At 43.0% G+C, this 18235-nt stretch overlaps 1 protein-coding gene across 6 annotated transcripts in view; it reads right to left on the bottom strand.

Annotated features, from left to right (window-relative positions):
* Window positions 1-18235, bottom strand: part of RAPGEF1 (Rap guanine nucleotide exchange factor 1) — a 76640-nt gene that overhangs the window by 31629 nt on the left and 26776 nt on the right. For all 6 annotated transcript variants that reach the window (XM_042831052.1, XM_042831053.1, XM_042831051.1 and 3 more), the window contains 8 exons: window positions 17176-17315; window positions 13284-13462; window positions 9994-10150; window positions 6201-6289; window positions 5644-5796; window positions 4049-4172; window positions 2596-2779; window positions 1512-2024 (listed from right to left, as the gene is read on the bottom strand). In XM_042831052.1, coding sequence (XP_042686986.1) covers window positions 1512-2024; window positions 2596-2779; window positions 4049-4172; window positions 5644-5796; window positions 6201-6289; window positions 9994-10150; window positions 13284-13462; window positions 17176-17315 — 1539 coding nt within the window. The remainder of the gene's footprint in view (window positions 1-1511; window positions 2025-2595; window positions 2780-4048; window positions 4173-5643; window positions 5797-6200; window positions 6290-9993; window positions 10151-13283; window positions 13463-17175; window positions 17316-18235) is intronic.

An 18235-nucleotide genomic window follows, 5' to 3' on the forward strand; every position in this document is an offset into this window, starting at 1 on the left:
CTCCTTCAACCATCACACTGTCTCCTACCCAGGGCCCATCCCAGCACCACTCCCACTAAAGCTGTTTGCAAGTACACAAGTTCATTTCCTCACACCCACTCCAGACTGCAGGGCTTAACATCACCTGTATCCAGTCCTCATCATTCAGATGCAGAGCTCACAGGATCCTGACCCTACAGAAACTCCTTGCTGTATCTCATTCCCTTGCAATTTACACTGAATCCCAGTATTTTGAACAGCAGGAGCCATAAAAACCAAACCAATGCAGATGCCAGCATTTATTTCCGTTCTGCCATCTGCAAATCAGCATCTGAGCACCTTTTTGGTTGCTTTCAGTATATTTTAATGTTTGCTTACCAGAGAGGGACAAGTGATTTTCAGTGTATGGGAATGCTGAATGAGACTACTATAATCTGACCTTCATTTTCAGGCAATCTGATTAAAATCCTGGAGGGTTACAGACCTGGAGGCATCACTGAGGCATAGAGGAGATGATTTCTGTCAATGCACTTAAAAAAAAAAAAAAAAGTGTCTAGCATAGAAAACTACACAGGCATGGACAGAGCACAGATCCCCCTGCACAAGACACCAATCTCACACCTTTTCCCAGTGAAAGCTCTATTAATTGTGGCAGTGAGTCAGAAGGTCAACTCATAACCTTCAAATCAGCTCTTCACTTGAGCTGCAAGCCATACAGCTCAACGCTGCTCACCCAGACCTTTTGTACACTACTTCCCCATGCAACTGCAAAGCTAGCCAGCAACTGGTAAAGTAACACATCCCACTGTGTAGTCCACAGCTTTCCTTGATAGATCAGTATGTCTGCTCCTCTTGCAAGAGGTTTCACACATTTTCAGCCATGAACATTAAGGAAATCAAAATAAGGTCACGAGAGCCAGGAGTCTGACTGGGGATGTAGAGTCTATGCATTTAGAGGCTGGTCATCTTAATGATGTGGGAAACTCTCAGGCACTCAGGAAATGAGATCCTGTAGCAAAACAGTATTGGACACAAGGTTAATAGTGCTGCCCTGCACAGCTACGCAAGGGACTATGGTCCTATTGTCAAATAACTGCACTGGCAACCCTCAGTTCTGGACAGAAAAGTAGCCTTTTCTCTGAGCTCTTGGACAGTACCCCATTTTCTTCTTCTAGGCAAACATTCATAAACATGGGGGAGATAGAATGGACACAAAAAGGGAAAACGATCCAGTGAAATGTGGAAGAGTGGCTCAAAGCTTCACACTTGTGCAAACAAAAATAAAATGTTCTCACTACAGTAATGAAGATGCTGAATGCTGCCACCTCCCCAGGGCCTGCACCATTCCAGGCTCTCTGTCCACCAAAGGACTGGCACTTTCCTTTCACATCTGATACCGACCAAGAGCAATTTCAATGCTTAGCTCAAAGGCATTACCTTGGGGTCACCATAACTTAGTGGTCATCAGAAGCATGGCAAACGGAAGAAAAGAGAAAGCTAAAAGTAAACCCCAAACATAAGATCTTGCTTACTGTGTTTATTTTTCTTCTCCGGCAGAGGTGGTGGCTTCTCTGGGTCACTGTTAGAATCTGGAGCAGCAAAATCAGCAATGAACTCAACTGGTGCTGAAGAGTTTCCTTGTTGGAAGGGCAAAATAGGAGCAAATGGCGTGCAGGGTACTGATGAGAGAGATCCTGCGTTCTGCATATCATCCTCTGAGATGTTATCATATTGGGAAGGATGTCTCTCATACGAGACCCTGCAGCCTGAGTCTGAAGTCTGAGAGGCTGCGCTTCTCCTCTTCTTTTCTGGTAAAGCTGGAGGGGTCTCTGTTGGCTGCACAGCTCCTGAGAGGCTGCAGAATTCCAGTGGAGAAGAGCTGCCCTGTGGGAGCTGGAAAGCGTGTCCATGGAAAGGGGAGCCAGACTCACCCAGGGACTCTGGCAAGGGGCTGAGGATACCTGGCACCTGTTGAGGTATCTGATCAGCATTCGAGAGGTCCTGCTGCAAGAATTCATAGTCTGGGTCATAGTGATCTGATTGATCTGGTTAAAAAGAGAGAAAAGAAGAGTCAGCCATTAGTTTCTCTCTTTTACTGTTCAGCCCTTCTCAGTTCTGCCCATCTCATTCTCCCAGTTAACTAATCAGTTCATGTAATCAGAGTGGCACTTCCTTGCAGCAGGGACTATCTTGCTCTACTTTCTGTAAAATCCATGCTTAAAACCCATACCTTTATACTAGCAAACAAATAAAAATTCAATGGGTATTTAACTGCAATATTTCACATTTAGATTTTTATTTTCTAGTACCTGGAAGCATCACCTAAGCCTAACAGTCCTGCTGTTTCCTACTGATGTCTGCAGAAAAGCCTGAAACCAACAAAACACTCCACTCGAGAGCTGAATTGAGTTTGAACACAATCATCTCTAGCTAGGGAAACATATTCCCCTGGGCTTTTTCCTATCTGACAGGATATCATTTCGCATTGAACTGCCTTCAGTAACTACAAGACGACAATTGCAAGCACAATCCATTTACTTCTGCACCACAGCAATGACAGCTCCCAAACGAAGGTGATGAGGGTTCCTGCAGCAGTCCTGGCCCAGCCCAGCTCACCTAATGTTTCACAGCTTGTGTTGCGGGAGCACTGACCACTGTCACGGTCCAGAGAAGAGAGCTGCTCATCGGACTTGCTGAGTTTGCCAATGCTGCTGCACGGTGAGAGGCGAGGAGATTCTCCCCCATAGGAGTGGCTGCCACCTGACAACCTTCTCTGGGCATAGCAGTCAACATCAAAATCCTGAAGCAAAAAAAAACCAACCCAAACAACCAAAACAACAAATTACCATCATTCTCGGCAGCTTGCCAGTAATAAGATACAGCTGAAGGAACACACCTTGCAGCTACTGTAAGAAAACTAGGAAGGGAGCAGATGAGTGCTGCTAGCCCGCCCTAGTTAGACAAGCCCACAAGGAAGCCAGAAAGCTTCCCACTGGGTAAAGGGCGCAGAGCAGAGCAGCCCCCAAAAGGAGCCCTGCATGCACCTGCTGGAGGCCAGGGCATGCTGTGATCCACAGTGGATGTCTCCAGCTGTTGACATTTGTACTGGGTAACTAGAAGGCAAAAATTCTCGTTAAATAATTGGGGCTTTATTAAATATTTGGTTAGCTTTGTGCATGCAAAGGGTAAACAGGTGATAATGGGATACAGCTGACGTCAGCTTTTGGCGCCCATTGGCTACGTTTCAATTTCAAAAATTACCTCAAGCTCATCAAGCTGCAAGTGAACCTCACAGGTATTCCCATCCCTGCAAATCAATCTAAATGAGATTGCACCAGTAACTGCAAAACCACCACAGCTTTATCTGGGTCAGCCGACTGACAGCAGAGGCTTCCTAAGTCAGAGCTCTGGGGACTGAGAGCAAGATTTGATTTTGGTGCACAATTCAAGTTCTCACTGCTGAGTCAGTAAGTTCCTGAAGGTGTAAAGCAAAACGAACTAATTACAGTCTTGTAAACTCTGCATTAGCACAAGTGATAGAGCATGACTAATGCATGCTGTCACAAGTTTTCTGTAGTTCTACCAGAAAATTTACAAATTTCCCCAAAGCACCAGCAGCAGTCAGAGCAGATGCTTAAACTATTGCTTAAGTTAATTGACGTGTTAAACTGGAAATGCAAAAATATAGGCTTCTAATGTCAACCTGCTACATGACCCCTGGCCTGCAAGTAAACCTTGGTAGGATCTTGTAAATACAGCAAACCACTGTACTCCCTGCTGTATGCAACACTGAGACACTCAGCCCCTCAGCTTTTCACACTCTGTAAAACCTTAAGGCATCAGAGTTTGGTAGCAGTTCATTCATTACTCAAATCCAACAACAAAATGAAGAAAAAAAAAAAACAACTATTCACATCATTGACTACATTGATGTTCCTGCTGCTAGAATTCCATCCCAGCATTGTTCCAGATAGGGCTGCCTGGGACAAGCAGGAACTGCACTGCACAGGTCACAGAGCTTTTCTGCAGGACGTTTCCTTTGGATTTCACAAAGGAGTTATGCCATTACCTGTCTGTTGATTCCAACAGGCAAACTGGATCCGCTGGTGGCTCGACTCATGGGGGCCACAACTGCCACCCTGGTTGGGGAAGGCGCCGACTGTCGTTTTTTAGGGGGCAAGGCTGGAGGAGGACTGCAAGACACAACAGGTGTTGATGCTTCCATCACCACCAAAAAGACTTTCAGAGGCTTTAGGAGCTTGTTTCTCAGATAGCCTCTGCCTTGTTAGGATCAAAAAGCTCACATCCAAAGCTGACCCGGAGCTACTCAACAAAGAGTCTATCCTAACAAATCCCGAGCTAACAGCACTCTCACAGGAAAGGTCCTGTTCAGTGATGTATTTTTTTAAGCTTGGAGAAGACTCAGTATTTCAGAAACAAAAATAATTGCTGTGTTAAAAATTATTTTTAATGAAGCTAATTAGCACAGCAATTATTCTTGCATAAAAGCGGTGGCAGTCCAAATTAAATGCTTTGGTTGACCCGAACAAGGTTTCCGTTCACAGAAATTTCTCATTCCTCCTCTTCAAACTCTTTTAGCTTTGAGAGGGGTTTCAAAGCTGAAGCAACCTACAGGACAGTTAAATTCTCTATGCCCTTTTCCTTGAAGCAAGTAGACTGTCAGAGTCACCACGCATACATGCTGCATGGGCCCAAACTGTGGCATTCATCAGTTGCAGATACATTATCATACACCCATTGGTAGTAACCACTGAGATTTTAACCACTGTGTATTCAAGTTTTGCTTCTACTGACAATTCTGGCAATCATCAAGTTTGTGAATTTCCCAAGAGCACACATATTCTGCTCCTGGAACGTAACAGGATTTTTTATACATATATAACCCATGAGAATTCATAAAATACCCAGAAATGAGGTGTTTTTCTGCCAGCCACAGTCCCCCTGATGCTGCATTTCCAAATGAGCTCACGATAAGCATTTTCACACCATCTATTAACACCAGTACTAGAGGAGAAAAACACCATACACACACCAAAAAGCTGCAAACTGGAGGTTTTCTCTTCCTTCCAAAATAGAACATAGATACTTTCATGTGGTTACTCACAGAGCTGGCTAAGTACAACTAAATAAAAGAGTTTTTTCACACAGTAGAAGCTCCTTACACTCTTAGTTTGACAACCAATGTAGAGCCACCTGGATGTGCAGAACAGGTTGACAATTGCCAACTGAGGTTAACAAAGCATTTGCCTTTGGAAACAGCAACAGCAACTAAAACAGCACAGGATACTGCTGTGCAGAGTTGTACAGAATATGGTGTGTATTTATGTAGTCTTAAATAAAAGCTTTAATGCATTTATGCAGTGCCTCTCATAGGAAAGTCTCAGGCACTGTACCATCCTCATGGGGAAAAAAAAACAACAGGAAAGGAAAACACAGACAATGAAGGGTAGTGCTCAGAACAAGACAGAAAGAACATGGAGTCATAAACAGATTCCAGTAGCTGGGAAGAATTACTCAGGAGGACTGGAAATTCAGAAGCATCACTAACCCTGCGACCTCATGTACCCATTTTGACAAGAACGTGTAACCAACAGATGCTAAGGGCCACTGCCACTCTTCTGCCAGCTGGCTGGCCAGCATTACCTGTTTTCTGCCACACGAATGCAAGGCAGAGGGGGTTTAGGAGGTGCAACCTCTTCGTCCATGGAGTCTGTCAGTAGCTCATTTGATTGAGTCATATTAGTAGTTTTGCTCAGGATCTCCATTTCTCGGTCTGTAAGGGGAAGCTCTGATGGGCTGTAACAAGCAAAAGACAGACTGCAGATCACAAAATGCAGTCAGAATGCAGCACACTGACAGATTAATATATATTTTACATCATATGCAATAAGAGAAACCTACAGCAGAAGGAAGAATTCACATCTGCAAGTAAAATTAGAAGCATACACAGAATAATATGTGGACATGTCACAGCCAAGTGATGCTTCACTGCCAGATTTTGGTATCTTCTCTATCACTGCATACAGTTCTCTTGAAGTAATGCCACTGTAATGCATAAGGCTACACGAAGAACACAACACTGCCTGCTGTGGAAAACAACTCAGTACTTTAATCCAACTATCAGTCAGCAATCAGAAATTACCTCACATCAAGCTACTATACTGGACTGGCACGCACAAGAATGTTTGTAAGAGACCCACCTATCAGATTTACATGCTGGTAAGCTGGGTTTAACAGGGCTTGTGGGAGAGGGGTGCTCCTGCTTTTCAATCGTGAGTTTGACCAGCTCCTGGTGGATGGAGGGGAAAGAAGGAAAAAGAAAAGAATCATTACATGCATAATGTTGCACTCAAACATGCTACAACAGAACAGGATTCTACTGCAATAAACTTTTGGGGACCCACTTAGGAGTTAATGCTGACATGGACAGTGAACTGAGCTGGGTGTAAGCTCAGTGGAGAGCCACACAAATGAGGTGGTAAGGGAGCAGCATGCACCCAGCAGCAGTTCAGCCATATCTAAGTTCACAAACTGCAGCCCTATGGGGATTCTGCACAAACCCACATATATTTCTTTTTGCTGTGCTTCCTCTTTCATCACAAATATGTTCCAGTCCCCATAATGCCCTAGATAATATCAAGTTGACTTTACATACATAAATACAAGTAAATAAATGCTTTTTGCATGAAGTATTTCACTTGGCCAGTAAAAGAGTTATATCACTGCTTTACAGTTCACGAACAAGTGCGTGTCACGTATTTGTTTCAAAGGCTGGTTTCTGAAAGACATCCAGCAAGAAATTAAATAGTGAACACCTTTATTAAAAGGCCTGCTCCCCCCGGAGCCACCTTTTAACTTGTTAGCAAAGAAAGTCTTCATCATTCAGGGAACTATTACAGCATATCTGCTGTAGGCAGATAAGGCGGTAGATAAAGAGATAAGTGCATGATAATCCTGAACTCCAAGTCTGCCAGCAGCCAAAGCAACATTCACTCATTCCAGAAAGATGGAGAGAACTTTTCATGGGTGACTGAGGCCAACAAACAGACCTGCTGCTCACAGACACAAACACGTGCGCTCTCACAGTTAGGCTGCATAACTGGCAGTGCTTCCTGACACTATTGGCTTCCCAGCATGTTATGCAAAGGAAATTATACGGGATCAATTTTATTTATTAGCAGCTTGTCACACAGTGTCATCATTCCAGTATCATCTTCATGTCTGTGTCTGCTGAGGTCAGAAACGGTCATCTCCTCTTCCAACACAATCATCACAAAGAGAATAAAGTAGCACCCTGGATGTGTAAAGGATGGAAACCGCAATCCACTTCAACATGTCCAAGTGCACATCACAACTGATTCTGACTTGGCCATCATATCATTATATATTACTTACGTTCCTGGTATGACTTTGGGCACAAAAATAATTTGCAGAGAGTCCACCAAACGCACAACAAAATGCTCAGCTTTAAAGAAACTGTCTTGAAAAGCCCACTGATGGGGAAGAATAAGAGTGCACAAGCACAGCACATACAGATGGCCATCTGGGCTAACACTATGAAGATGTTCCTATCTGGGACAGACAGACAAGAAACCTGGCATCTGCTGAGAAGTACCTCGATTAGCAAAAGCACAAAAGCGCTTGATTCCCTCAATCCTGGCTTTTTTTCCTCTCCAGTAACCCCAGAATGAGAACTAGTGTTTGAAAATCAAGCCAAGATCTTCAATGTACACACAGAGGTAACCAGCATGCAACTGAGCCAGATGCACATTATGCTGTTCCTTATCAGCAAGTTAAGAGATTCCTGCAGCAGTAATTAGAGATAATTAAAGCCTCTCCACAAACTTATACTACTTCAGCAAACTGGAAATTCCAAGATGAGATGGATTTTTAAGAAGTTATGTAATCAAAACAAGGATTTTTTTTCCCCTTTATACATAGCTTGCAAGGCACTAAAACCTGTCATCAAAACAGCAAAGAGCACAAGTGAACAAGCAAGTCATCTGTGCTCAATTCTGAAAATAAAGGGGGAAGTAAATACCGAAATGTGGAAGTGGATCTTGTGTGATCTGCCAGAAAAACAAAAAAGGCTCTCCACAGCAGAGAAGTGTCCAGCTTCTCAGTTCTGCTTCCAGACCTGAAGGCTCGCTTGGCCCTTCTAAAATAAACCTTCCTTGCTATGCAGTAGGAGATCAGCACAAAGCACTTCCAAACACTGAGTCTTGGTGGGCAGACGTTCACTTCTACCCAGACTGCCTCACATCTGCTCTCACTGTGTTCCAAGCTGACCAGACATAAGCCAGCTCCAACTGGAAGGCCAAAATAACTTGCAGTCTAGCAGCAGGAGGAGACTGATACAGCTCAGTGAGGTTAACAGCTCAGGCTTAGCACTGCACGGCTATGCCAGCACTGCTTCCAGCCTAGGCTGGCTCAGCAGACATCCATGACCTTCCATCCATTTATCCATCCATCCACCCATGCACCCTGCTGTGGTTGGGAAGCAACTGCTATCAGGTGCTTAAACCTTGTTTGAAGTGAAAGGACAGTGGGTGTCCCAAATTTCATGCAACTGTAACCTGGAGCTAGTGGTAACACGGGACTGCAGATTCATTAGGTGATAACAGGGTGAACTCTTGCGCTGTTTATCAGCCTACATCTGCTCAGCTGTCAAGAGTGCAGATTTTCATATGCTGCAAATGGCTGCTGAATTGCAGCACCAAAGAAGCTGAGACTTAATGCTGAACTCTTCTCCATCCTGCTGTGCAAACTTAATACCCGCTTTACTTCTCAAATCTGGAGCTTAAAGTTAAAGGGCATACTGTGCAAAATAATCCTAGAAAATCTGTCCACTTTAAGTGATGGAAATGTTTTCTTTCAAAGATATTTGTTTTAAAGGATTGGTAAGTCACACTAGGGTTTAGTATCTGTATTTGAGCAACAGTACAGGGATATTCAGAGCACGCAAATAACATATCAAGATTCCTGAAAGCATGATAGTCAAAGCTTGGGAGACTCACTGGATTTTCACATTCAATTCCAGATAATAAAAACTAAATGGACTTTGTGTACAGTCAAAGATGCTGTTTCCTGACACATTCATCCAGTTGAAGATCCTGCTCCAGCTCTTGAAAATCCAAATTTCCTGCTGTACTTGAACTAAACGCTGCTCTGCCAGTTCAGCCCTTGTTAAAGACGCTCAGCCTTCTCTACAGTATTCAAAATAAGATTCCTAGGAGATATGACAGATCTCTCTGTCCAAATCAAGGAAACTTTTAACTCCAGTACTGGGAAGCTGAATGCACGGCCTCTGTGGCCTTCAGCAGTCTGGAAAACGGTCACAAATAATAAGTACCAAAAACTTACTGGGACACAGAAGGAAAGCCAACAGCTTTTCCTGGGTGCACAGGGAGGGAATTGTGTAAGTGTGTCTCACAAAGGACACAAAGGTTTCCATTCAATGTTCCCCATTAGTTACAAAAAAAATTAATCTCCAGAAAACTGAGCTTAGCTCATCAGCTGTCCCACACCCTAACCTGACTGCTGAAAGTGATGCTGCATCACTGACACTTTGACATCCATGCTAAAAGATGAAGCTGGAATCTTTGATTCTCTATGGGAATTGACAGGAAGCGTTTCCATTAATTTTTGTCTAGACAGAAAAACATGCAAACTCAGACCTGTAATCTGCATAGGAGACAAAGAGAATGGGAATTACCTGCTGAAAATTTAATACAATGCTCAATTAAGATTTACTGCTTCGGGCAATCCATCCAAATGCCAGGCTGAACATTTAGAAGTGCACACTAATAGCCAAACCATTAATGTTGGTCTTTAAGCAGTACCAAGCAGGACTGTTTCACTTCCAGAGCAGTTGATGTAAGAGGTAAGCTTACTGAAAGAGCAGGACTTACCAGCACTCAAAAGCTTCTGACTTTCAGCTAGATCTCTTCTAGAATACAGACTTGTATGCTTTTTATAACTTGCCTCACATACCTTAACTCCATCCAGAACAGCTTTTATGACATCTTTAACAGTTGTCACCATCTCTTTGTCTTCAGAATTCACACCTTCCAGCATCACTTGATCAGACCAGCGAATGAGGTTGGCCAGGCTCTGGTACACACGGCTGTAGCAGGATGAGATGGCAGAACTGGATGGCAGGGAAGGGAATAGTCAAGAAAAAAGGGAAAAAAAAATAATCAGTTACAGAGATATTATCAAATGCTACTAGAGAGAGCACGATCTGAAGTGCATTTCACTTAGAAGTATTTTACACTATCCACTGTTATGAATTCTCCTTTTCATTCTGACATTCATGATTTGTGTTCAGCAGGTGACAAAGCCTGGGCTTCCAGCTCTGCTGCAGTTGCTCTCCTGTTCTTTAGAGCCAAATGGAACAACAGCATGAAAGCACAACCAGCTAATAATGTGAGCTGCAAGCTAACATAGCAGTGCTACGAAGAATGCTTTTTCCCTTTTAATCCATACCCCCATCCCATGCCTCAACTTCAAAGGTAACTACCATATCCTGCATTTATGTCTAATTCATATTATTTCAGTGCTATCTATGATTTCCTTCTTAACCCCCCTCAGAAAACACTTCACATAACTGCAAGCTGACTGCATCATTCCTTTAGAAATAATTTTCCCACTGCTTACAATGCCTGAAAACAAGCAATTAAAACCTGCTTCTTTACAAAAGCTGAGCTGAATGAATTTCAGGTTTGGAAGAGGAAGGGTGTTGTTTTGTTTTGCTTTTAATGAGAACCAGAACCCAAGCTATTGTTCTGAAGGAAAAGAAATGAAATTTGGAAGGACGACAACTCTAAATAAAAGTTAACTGTAACACCAGTGCTCAGAGGCACTTTCCTGGCCGCTCTGAAAACACTTCATTACTAAACAAGGTGTGTTAACAGTGCTGCTGATGGCAATTCTTCGTAAAATTAAATCAATTTCAAACTGCATCAAAACCATAAGGAGATAAGAGAAGGTGCAATCTTGCCATCATCACAGATACGAGCGTTGTGAATCTTCCCATTTCTCTCTGGCACCCATCTGACACTGGCTTAACTCCAATCATTTCATTATCTGTGAGAAGAGCACCAAACCCACAAACTTGAGGGAGATTATTTAGGTGAGAGCTGTTTGCAGAACCAGGGATACAACTACTGTCGGCTTACAGCCAGAGGGATACAGACAGCAGCAAGGGCTTCTTCGTTTGTTTGTTTTATAAGCACAGTGCTTGCCATTTGTTCTAATTTTAAATGAAATTAACTTAGTAGGAGATATTTCCTAAATAGGGTCCTCCTCCATCTCTTTCTCTGGCTTTGATTTCTTTGTGATTAATCTTCGGTCTGCTTCCTTCTAAGGAGGCAGTAATTGAAAGCCTATTTTTGCTAGATTTAATTACTTTTTTCCTCGATGCAAGCCCTCCCCCTAAAGCAAAAAGGAGCCCAGCAGTAATTGTAGGGCTTTCTTCCACACTGACACAAGTCTTGCTCTCTTTTCTTGAGGGGGATTTACCATCAAAAGCACCCCTTTGTGTCCTGCCACTACTCAAAATAAATAAAGTGCATATGTAGTCATGAAAGGACGTGGCTTTTAGAGGATGACAAATCCCCTTTTTCTCTGCAAAGCCAAACAAGGCAGAACATACACAAGGGATCTGTGCTGCAGTCCAGAATGAGAGATTCATCACTAAGTAAGGAAGACTCCACTGACTACTGACTACAGAAATTCTGCTTACAGGCTAAATGTGGATATCCAGCTGTCAAGGTTATATTACCTCACTTCTAAGGGAAAAGGTACAAGGAATTTGAAGAATAGAGCTGTCTGAAATACTGCTGCTGCTGAAGACCACTTAGCTGATATTTATTTCCAATATATTCTTGGAAGGAAAGATCACCCCGCGGATACACAAATCAAAGCAAGCGACTACAAAGATGACATTTTCTATCCTAAAAATATTTGCTGACATTTTACATGTTCTCCTGATGTAACAGGAAAGTTTGTTCTCTCTTTCACTAAGTGAAAGCAGGTGCCTGTCAGGAATTTAATGACTGCAGGAAACCTGATAGCAACGGAAGAAACTTTTGTGCCTGAATCCAGAAGCCTGATGAATGCTCCAATTCTAACAGCTATTGCTCTTTGTACTTCTACAAACCCAACCTAAATTGCAGCCCCCCTGTCTCAGTCACAGCTCTGGTACTCACCCATTGTCTCCTTCCTTTTGTGCTATCAGATAAAAGCATGCCCTATGTATTGGGACCAGACAGCACTAAACATCTCTGTTAATAAAATATTGGCACCCTACAGCTGTCTTGACCGTACCATAAACCTTTCTTGCAGCACAATTGCACTGAACATCTCAAAAACAAAAGTTTTGGAGACACTGGGAAAACAGGAACCGAGCGAAAACCAGCAGGATTCAGCAAAAACAATTATAAAAATATATACGTGCATTTTTCTGCCTAATTTTGCATGTATAGTAGTTTTGCTTATTTCTTATTGTTCAATGCTATTTGTTTGCTTTTTTTTTTTTTTTTTTTTTAAAATCAATTTCTCCATCACCTATAAACAGCAGGCAGACAGATCTCTGTGGCTTGATGACACCACAGATTCTCTCAATGGATGTCAAGCTTTGCTTTGGCCAATTTCTACATCTTTTCTGACTTCAAACTCGTCTAACTGGTTTAAATGTAATACAGCAGGCATCAGAGCAAACCTATAATCAGTCTGTGGAGAGCACACAGGAATGAACTTGGACTGGCTGATCTACTGAAGTACATATTTGTTTATTTCTGTTCTGTATCTGCTCCAGTAAAATAAAATAAAACACTAACAACAAACTAACAGTGCAGGCTGACTTTTATCAGTATGGATGAATTGAATGCAGAGATTACCCTGAAGACAAGTTCCTTTTCAGGCAGAAACTACTGGAATTTGTTAGCTTTTAGGATCCCATTGTGGACTTCAAAAATAGTAGAGAATCTGAAGAGAATCAGTAAATTCCCAATGTTTACATTTATGCTAAGCATCACTCCTTCCTCCTCTCTAAAACCTTTCTAAGTTGTTTTATCTTTCCATAGCATGGACTTGTTCACAGCATGGAGTTTGTTTTTAAGTTGTGCTTGAAAATTATCCACCACTTAATAAAAATGGCAGTCAACCTATTTGTTACTATACCGCTTTCCAACTCACATGCCACGTAATACACAAAAAAAGAAAGAAGCTGAGGAGCCTGCTGGTCTGCCACAGCTCCAAAACCCAAGAAGAAAAGCTACCTTTGTTGGATGCGTGGGTCCGTTTGCACCAGGGGCAGGATGGCTTCCAGCACTTTACTTGCTGAGCCTGGCAGCATCTCTAATACTTTCTTATCAATTGCCATTTTGTCCACAATCGTCTTAAAGTAGCGCAGGGCACTGACGACCTCCTTCTCCTTCTCCTCTAGCCATGATACGTTCTGAAGAATAGGAAAAAGTGAGAGAAATGTTGTAACGTCAGGATTTTAAAGGGAAAAGTTGCTTTTACTTACCCGAAGAAGGGTCTGCAACCTAATTCATTCCGTGATGGTGCTGGGTCAAGGGAACCCACACAGCTTTTATAGGGACAGACCATGAAAGCTAACTTTTGGCATCAGTGAATGAATGCTGCAGAAGGGAACAACTCACTGGCATACAGCTGAGTTGTTGCCACCAACTTCTGTGCCATCGTCAAAGTGAGGAAAGGAAATTCAGAAGCGATATATGACATCCTAATGGCATTCTGGACAGGGCTATTTAAAAAAGAAAGTTTAACAGAATATGCCTGGAGGACTTTTAATGCCACAAGTAGTTCCTAAGTGAGATTTAAATTAACCACTGAACATTGCCAGAAAGGAGCAGAGAGCTTAGCAGAGTCAGGTTTCATCCATTATCTCTTCAGTAAATTCAGCTTCAAGAATTAATGACCTATGGGCATTGTGAGCTCCCCGTACTCTCGTCAGCAGTTGAACTGCTGCTTTTTTATAAAATCAGGCCAGCAGCCCAAAAGGCTTCAGGAAGAACAATTCACAGGCAGCACCGGTTAGTAACCAGGGGCCAGATCCATAAAAGGAGTCCCAAGTCCCACGTAGCTCTGACTTCTGAAGCCTAAGTCCAAATCTACCCTGTCATTTCCATCTCATCTGGGAAGTCCCGAGCTCTGCTGCTGTCTCCCCTTCCGACAAAGCTGCTGGCTGGGCCCTTTCCATTCCTGCTTCACAGCCCACCCACAGTCACTGAACTTCACTGCTGAGGAGCATCCCGGCAACTCACTGATCTCAAAAAGCACATTTCCCATTCTTCAGGCATGCACCCTCACCACTGCACAGCCCATTCCAGGCTGTGGAGAGGCACTTCATGTGAAACGATTACAGATTTCAGGGATGAGAGAGGATGGACGCAGCATGCCTATGGCCTGTGGTCAGAGCCCTCAAACAGAAGTGAAAAAATGCAGACTGCAGTTCCTGCTTTGATTAATGTTTATATATTCATTCAACAACTGTTTCCTGTAGAAGGGCTTGTGACTTAATAGCTTAAACACTCTCCTGGACACAGGAGGGATGGGCCTGGGATTGACACGTGGAAACAGAAAGCTTTCCACTGAGCACACCAAGGCATGCACAGCAGCCACCAGACGCTATGTGGGACACAGCCCTTTTTTCCATGATTTCCCTGCTAGCTCATTGGGAAAGAACCCTGGGAAAGCACCTTTTATGCATCTCTTTCTCAGGTCCAAAGAGCTCGTATCTATGTGAGAGCACAGACACACAAACATACACAAAAAAAGCCTGCGTGTCCTGCAAGGATGGCAGGTTGTGTTACAGAGCTCAAATACATAAGTGTCAGTTGTTGCTACGAGCCTGGAGGCTTTTTTCAGTGTGTTCCTAAAGCCAAAGCAAACGTAGGATGGAATCTTTCTGGGCTGGAGAGAAGACTTGGAAGTAATCTCTCATTGAATTCCTCAGCAGAGATGAACTTGCCCCCATGGCTATATTCCCTTATGTTGGAGCAGATCTGTAGCTGCAGGAGCTACTGAAGCAGTGCTACCACTTGCTTCAGCAGTGTCCAGATGGGCATTAAAGGAGATCATTCAGGCAACACAACATTTCCTCTCCACTTTCCTGCCTACTTGACACAGGCAGATATTTATTTTTGCATGAATTTGAAAGGTTTCCCTTAAAACAATCATTACAAATGCATCATATATGAAATGCAGATGGGTTACAGAGGGCCATGCAACCACTTACAGAAGCAGTAACAAGTCACTTCTTTCCCTGCACTTTACCAGTAAAAATTCTGTCCTAACTCTGCAACAGCAGTGTTGAAGGACACTACAGTATGTCCTCAGATTAGAATCAAAGATGGCCCAGCACACAAACAAGCTCTGAAATATATTTTTGCCACATCCAGGTATAAAAGGGAAGAAGAGGAGATGCACACTGAGCACAACATTCAGGTTACGTGCAGCGATCTTACACTGATTTTTAGTATTGCTATTTCTGCTGTAGGGCGATTATCTACTTCAAGAGTATAAAAATAGCACCTAGAACTTGAGAGGGAGAAAAGGATTATTTAGTATAGCAAGCGTGTCTTCTGACACAAAATCTCTTATTTGTCAAGACATCTTGACACTGTGTTCCAGTGGGGGACCCAGGTGACAGTTCAGGCACATCCTCTTCTCCACTCCCCTCCACACTAAGCTGATGAGCTATTTCCAACTAATTGATTAGCTGGACTGTGGCTATTAAATTAGAGAAGGACAACACCAGCAATCAATATTTCACAGTACAAAATGTATACGGCTGAAATAATTGTCTACAATAATAACAATGATTTCAAGTGCTTTGATTTCCAATGAAAAAAATCCCATTCTGTACATAAAAAAAAATGCTACCATGTATTTGCTACAGAACAGCATTTTGAAAATGGCTCTTCATTTGATCATTTCTTTCATTTGTGGTCACGCATCAATTTAAAGCAAAGACTTCTGCATTTCCTACATGCGTTTTAGTGAATCAATCCATTAAAATAACACTGAGAAAAAACTTCCCAGTAAAATGATCCAATGCATTTTTAGAGCAAAAGTACGTCCTACAAGAGATGCCTCTGAATTGATCTTCACATACCATCTTCAAACACTGCTGGAAATAAAAGCCTTCAGAGAGTGCTCTCAAGACTTCTGGCAGCAGGCCGGTATGCATGCGGGGCAGTGCAAGGTGCTCAGCTCCCTGGAAAGCTATCTGTTGCCTCCTGCAGAAAGAACCTACAGCCTCATCCTTTCCTGCATGATAGGGCAGAACCACGAAGTTGCGCAGCCGCTTCCCTGGATGCTAAGCACATCACACAGTGTCAGATAGCTGTACCTTGCTGACTGCTCACAGTAACAGCACAGCAATCCTCAGAGCAGATAATCCAAAAAGTTTGCACGTCTGGCACTGCACACTGGAGGCTTTCAGCAACTGGGAAAGAGTCTGAATTATCACAAGTAACCTTGACTGTTCTTAACTTCTTACTTAATTTGTACTTGAAAATGTATTGCAACAGTACTGTCCAGAGATAGCCTCTGTTCTACATAATCAGGCCACAGCAACAGAAGAGATAACTCTGATGTGTGTCTGTGTTGGGAAGGAGTGGTGAGCTCAGCTCTTACAGGGACTGAAGTGCACTGGTGTAAGGAATAGTGTGCTGGAATCAGCTGCTCCTTGAAGGCATCTGCTTGACTCTCCCTGCTGACATCATCAGAGATTGAGCACATCTTTGGACGAGCTTCAAGGATTTGCTCGCCAGGGTTTTGGATTTTTAAGAAGATCACACCCCAAAACCAGGCAGTAAACTGGAAGCTGTAAGCATAATCATAGGGTGTGCATGTTGGGAAGATGTGTCAGGCATTAAACTACATTCTGTAATGAGACGTTTAAACAATGATGGAAGGAAGCTTCATCAGCAACTCGAAAAGAAAATCCATCTCTTATTGTACACTACATAACACAGTTTAAAACTAACCAGAAAGCATCCTGATGTTCCCTGATGTATCTGCAAAATTCTGCAGAGGGCAAAGTCACAGACTGAAAGCAGAGCTGTAGATTTTAAAAACCTGAGTAACAGAAAGCAAGAAACCAGTGAGACCAATAGAAGATGCTCTTCATTCACTTACTTTGTTTGCTGACTTCTCTGGTGTTTTCACTGTCAGGTCAGCTTGCTTTCCCTTCTTGGAAGGAGTTCTCTTTATTTTTGGTGAATGAAACTTGCCCTTCAACTTCATAGTGAATGAGGAGAGATGGGAACGCTCGGAATCTAGAAAGACACAGAAAAGCATCACAAGGTTAGGGTAAACTGGCTGAAAACAGGGAAGTTGTGCTACAGCATTATCTGGGAAACCAGCCTATGAAAATCATTGCAACCATGTTAATTTGTTGAGTGGAACAGGATTAAAAAAAATAATTGTGACTCTCTATTACGTTTGCAACCGCAATATGGCCACCATTTCCTGCTTCCCCTCGGAGGCAGATATACTGAAGTGCCAAGGCAGGAACAGCAGGATCCTATTCCTCTGTGCCTTGCAGAGAAAAGGAAAAACACATCTCCTAAAAGCACTCGGCCCCAGCAAATCCCAAAGTACGTTATGAAGGAGGTAACCACCATCCCTCCCTTGCACACAAGGAAATGAAGTCAAGGGGATGAAGTGGCTTGTTCTCAGAGCAGGGAACGAATCTGGGTGCCTGAGCCTTGCTCGTGTCTTGCTGGGGTCACCAAGGAGCCACCAAGCAGGCACCCAGGACAGAAAAACACAGGCTGACCTACTGCCCTGCACAGGCTGCTGGTCCCTCGCTCTGCTCACTTGGCAGCACTGCCTTTGGTTGGGGCTGCATGAATTATCTGAAGAAAAGTACCAGTCCCAGCCATTCACAGCAGATCACACGCCAAATGTATCAACATAAACCATATGGGCAGAGGGCATAGCTTCAATATTGGTGCATCCCCAAAGAAGGTTTATTACTGAACCACTCAGACCTTTTGAAAAGCTTGCCTTTTCAAAGTTTTCTGATGATCTAAAAGTAGTCTCAAAGGTTTGCAGTCATGCCACATGCAAACTCACTGGTGAAAGATGTCTTTCTCTGTTTATCCAGCCAGCTAGATAAAACTATGCTGCCTTGAAAGCAATTTAGAATGTATTTTAAGCAAGCAGTACTTTAATAAATGAAGGTTTGAACTGC

Source organism: Centrocercus urophasianus, unplaced genomic scaffold (genome assembly GCF_019232065.1).
Source record: "Centrocercus urophasianus isolate 14NV4802_14NV808 unplaced genomic scaffold, USGS_Curo_1.0 seq_34, whole genome shotgun sequence".
Classification (NCBI taxonomy): Eukaryota; Metazoa; Chordata; class Aves; order Galliformes; family Phasianidae; genus Centrocercus; species Centrocercus urophasianus.